Source organism: Octopus bimaculoides, chromosome 18 (genome assembly GCF_001194135.2).
Source record: "Octopus bimaculoides isolate UCB-OBI-ISO-001 chromosome 18, ASM119413v2, whole genome shotgun sequence".
In the NCBI taxonomy this organism is placed as follows: domain Eukaryota; kingdom Metazoa; phylum Mollusca; class Cephalopoda; order Octopoda; family Octopodidae; genus Octopus; species Octopus bimaculoides.
The window spans coordinates 51,076,478-51,081,512 of record NC_068998.1 but is presented as its reverse complement, the minus strand read 5'-3'; the positions used below and the strand labels follow the sequence as shown (position 1 = coordinate 51,081,512).

The 5,035-nt window shown below is 33.7% G+C and overlaps 1 protein-coding gene across 2 annotated transcripts in view; it reads right to left on the bottom strand.

Moving 5' to 3' along the window:
- Positions 1–886: 886 nt before the first annotated feature.
- The window catches only part of LOC128249877 (uncharacterized), a 5,349-nt gene continuing 1,200 nt past the window's right edge, over positions 887–5,035 (bottom strand). Inside the window, exons 2-7 of one of the 2 annotated variants that reach the window (XM_052974418.1) lie at positions 4,968–4,988; positions 3,815–3,850; positions 2,709–2,805; positions 1,871–1,962; positions 1,386–1,513; positions 887–994 (exon numbers count right to left, since the gene is read on the bottom strand). In XM_052974418.1, the coding sequence (XP_052830378.1) occupies positions 1,422–1,513; positions 1,871–1,962; positions 2,709–2,805; positions 3,815–3,850; positions 4,968–4,988 (338 nt within the window). In that variant the 3' untranslated portion in view covers positions 887–994; positions 1,386–1,421. The remainder of the gene's footprint in view (positions 995–1,385; positions 1,514–1,870; positions 1,963–2,708; positions 2,806–3,814; positions 3,851–4,967; positions 4,989–5,035) is intronic. The other variant, XM_052974419.1, reaches the window with a different exon arrangement.

The window sequence follows — 5,035 nt, the reverse complement described above, 5'->3', positions numbered from 1 at the left end:
GTGTGTGTATGTGTGTGTGTGTGTGTGTGTGTATGTGTGTGTGTGTGCGCGCGCGCGCGCGTATTATTGCGACATCTGCTATTTTGTGAGACTGTGGTTAGAAGTTCCGTCCGGAAATTCTTCAGTTTTGTTGACATTTCAGTATCCGGTGTGAGTGTAGAGACCCGTGTGGCATACCTGAGTGCAGTTTCCAAAGCTGTCGAAAACACTTGTACCATTTGTGGTGCGTACGGATGCTATGCTATTACAGAAATAACAGCAGAGAACGGATTTCGCACGCTTTAAGAAAGGAAGATTCGACCGTAATGACATTCCATATTCCCACTAACCTTTTCAGTTCAACAAAGGTCGATTGAACAATCCATCCACGAAAATCTCCGCCAGCCCAAAAGGGAAATGCCCAGCAGATGGCATCCTCTCATGATACCAGCACCCGTTATCGTCATTCGACAGTGAATATCCAAAACATGCTCTGAAGGAAAGAGATACACTTAACCACCACATGTTTGCTCGGCAACGGGTTTTTCGTGGACACAAACAAAGATTTTTTACCGCATGCTCGCCAGCGATTAACAATAATATCATTTCGTGAATATGAAACAGTAGAAAGCAACCAAATCTCCGAGACAACGCAGAGCTGCATACAGGCGAGGAGCTAGATTGCGTGTGGTAGATTAGGATTGCATAATCCACTACGAAATGCTTGAAAACAAGCACATGATCAAAGCAGCGTTTTACGTTCAGCAGTTGCATCGGCTCTACAAGATAATCCATCTGGTCAAGAGATCACATAGCTGACTAATGCGACGCTACAATGACCAACTTAAATAAACGATGAAGAGAAACTTCTCAGTCTAGCAAAACTATATAGAGCAACGCAGATATATTTATCAAAGATACATAAATTTCTTTTATTTATCTATGTTAGTATTTCTCTTCGTGCTCACTGTAGTCAAAACACAATTCGAGAACTGATTACTGAGTAGAATATGAGCTGCAATGAGAAAAACAAAACAGAATTGTTATTTGCATGCCTTTCGTGAAACTGATGACAATTAATCAAGGTAAATTCACTACTAAGAGAATAAAGATTATTTTGCACTAATATTGCACGTTATTGATAATGCAGAGATAATATGAGATATATTAGTGTTAGGATAATAGATTTCATAACATGAATGTCATATGACAGTCACTATTAACCAAAACATTACAGTGATATATAACATTGTAAGTAAAGAAGATGAAAATTATTTTATGTTGTCATTAAAAATATTAATAATCCAGAGATAATACACGATAGATATAAATTCTGTGTCATATATTCTGAAAGTGAACTAGCAAAAGAAATCATAAATTGATTATATTTGTATAAATATTCTCACATCAAATATATTCTTTTCAGTTGTTTTTGAATTCCATCACACCAATAACGGGAGAATAAGAAGTGGTAGTGTGGTATATGAAGACATACAATACGTCAAAGCATGGGATTTATTGTGTATTGATTTCTCTGCAATAGATAAATTAATATTCTCGTGAATGTGTACATTTCTGCATTGGCGTATTTACATAACTATGTATATGTATGCGTATGTGTACGTATTTGACACCAGTGCCAAAATTTATTGCTGCTAAACTGAGAAAATGTCCGATCAGTGGGGATAAATTGACACCGTCGCATCAGCGGCGTCTATTCATCTCATTCCAAGATTTCTGTATAATGTTTACGTATATTAGATGTCCTCTAAATATGAAATCTATGTTAGTTATATATAAATTAGCATCGTAAATCGACAACGGTAATTATCGTTTAGAACTTAGTGGGCACATGGATTCTCATCTGAAGATTACATTAAAACTTTTTTACCAGCACACTTATGTTTCACATATTCTTCAGTGTACGCACCAGTACAAGACGGACGGATTTTTATAGCACATAATTCATATTCGTAATAGTATCTGAAAGGCAAATACAAATCACTAGATATTATTTTAGAAGAGAAGACTCGATAAAGTTGATAATAAATAAACACATCCAGCTGTCACGTGCTACTTTATATAGCACGGAAACATGTATCATGTTTTCATGTTCTTTTTTTTTTCACCTACATAATTGCAATTGGATGTAAACAAAGCAATCAATCACTGCCTTGCCAAATATCCCTCAGGTACTGACACAGGTGAAAGAAGAAAATTAACATCAGCATCAGGTTGCGCTCATTTCAACGAGAAATTAGTTATTTTCTCAAACGAGCAACGCTCTACAAGGTTTAGGATTTATACATGTGATTGTATGACCAGAGTCCTATACCGAACCAACTATCCTTCAAATCTGACAATATTTTGCTTTATGTTCTTTAACTTATATTACTTATGTCTATGTTTCACGTTAACTCTGTGTTTAGTAATCCTCCATAATGACAGTGGATAGTATTATATGAAGAGCGTCGGCCATATTGCTCTCTTCCATATTTAATGTCTGCAATCAAATCTCATTTTAGTTGGTATTTGTTATTCGTTTCTTTGCTTATGTATCATTGAAATATTCTAGTGACTTTAGTTTGGCAACACCAAAAGGTTTCTGACCGTGAAACAAGTACATTTGTAATTAACATTTTAGGGAATCAATATTTATGAAAATTAAAATAAAATGTATTTACTAGATGGGATAAAAACAGTAATAAGTTTGATAAAATTATATATACCGACAGTTCTCTTCAGGCTTCATTTTCAAATGCTCCAGGATATTAGGGCAAATGATTTCGGGCGAGCATGAATTAGCATTAAATTTTTTATCTATTTCTGTAAATTAGATAATTGTTTAACTCAATATTATTGCAACATTGAAAACATATCTTGCATTAGATCGTAAAGTAATACTTGTACGTTTAGTTAGAAACCATTTCATTAATATCGATTGGAAAATATAATGTGCTATAGAATATGATAAAAGGAATCTCTTTATATATTCAGGCAGTTTTCATTGTTTACAGTGCTTTAGGGAAATATATCTTAAGAGATCAGAGTTTAGCTATATCGAGTGCAGCTATATCGAGTGCAGGTTATACAATCAACGCCATGATAGTTTAATCTTCTACTTTCGAAAAGTATTTTACGAGATCATGTGGTTGTTAGTGATGTGAAATTGCACATATATCTACAGACGTATACAAACACACGCACGCACACGCACACACACACGCGCACACACACACGCACACACATCCCTCTGTATCTGTCTCTCTGACTCACTCTATACAGATGTGTGTGCAGACGCAAGTGTACGTATATATGTACACATATACGTGTTTCATGCAAACAGTTGTCAGTATCGCTTTAGGTACGCTGTCAGCCTTTCTCTTCTATAAGCAAAATACAAATGGAAATTGTTGGGCGATCCTTTAATTCATTTTTGAATATAATATATGAAGAAGAATATTGAAAGTTACGTAAATACATCATTCTTTTACATTCTATTACATAAATACATCATTCTTTTACACAGACATTCCAATTCTATCTTAGACACAGATAAAGTAGAAATATTCTTTCTTACTCTAGGTATAAGGCCCGAAATTTTAGGGGAGGAGGTCAGTCGATTAGTTTTTGTGGAAACCGGGTCCTGGTGGTGGTCATTAAGCTCTGCAGTAATTTTGGAATTAAATATAATTAAAATTGTAGATGAAGCGTAATGGTAAAATTGTGTGTGTATGTATGAATGTATGTACGTGTATATATAAGATATAAGGTGAAAAATAGACATTTAAGATAAGCTATTTACAAGTTAAGTTTAGTATAAAATGTTACATACGTTCAAATAACTCCTTTTTCTGCTTGATGCGTTTGACTATAATTTAAAGGAAACGATATCTTTTACATAAAAAGGTATTAGTTTTAAAAATATATCATAAATAATATACACATATATAGAGAGAAATTGTTATGCGTATGTGTATATACATATATATAACCTTACATACCTATGCATTTATACACACACATACACATTCAAGCACTCACACACCATCTGCACAGGCAAACTTACACACACACGCACACACATACACACACACACACACACACACACACACACACACACACACACACACACACACACACACACACACACACACATATATATATATTCACCAAAGTATATATATGAAATGTAACTGACACATTTAATGAACAGCCAGTCAAAGCGATAAGGAAATTTTCCTTAATTTTTTTACTCATACGATTTAAATTGAGCATTTGCGTAGATATATTCATAAACCATATTTAAAACATGCAGACATACATAATACAACTTGTAAACGTTTAAGAAAGAATGGAGAAACCTTAATAGTTCTGAAGTGGGTACACAATGGTCAAATATACTTCATATTTTGTTCCACAAACGCCCTCGTAACTTTCCACAAAATATAAAAAACGAAATTCCAATTAAAGGATTTTAATTTCCTTTGAATAATATGTACGCAGAATTAGAAGCTGCGATGGCGACAAAAGTAGAACCCAACATACGTAAATATAGTAACTGAAATTTAAATATATGAAATTATTTTTGTAATCATTTGAAGGGAAATTGGAATAGATATTTAAATAAATCGGTATACCATCCAGAATAGTACAGCGGTTAATAACTGCACAATACGTTTATACTGACTTCTCCAGAACTTTACACAACAACAGATAAGATATGTGTGCGTGTGAAGATATATAGATGGTGTGTGTGTGTGTATTCTTACAGGAGATATACGTTTGAGTCCGACGAGCAGCCTTCTAGTTGTTTTTTAACCCGAATTTACATGCTATTATTTGTAGATTTAACTTCTCCGAGAATCATCGTTAGAAAAACGAATTAATTCCCGTTCACGAATTTTTTTAATCTATAACATAATGTATGTAGTAAAATTTACGACACAAATCATAACAATTTATATCGTAAGAGAGAATTTACTCACCATCAAAAGCTACATTTCCCTCTGTAAAAAACATAAGGGAGAGTAAAATGAAATAAGTATTATATGTA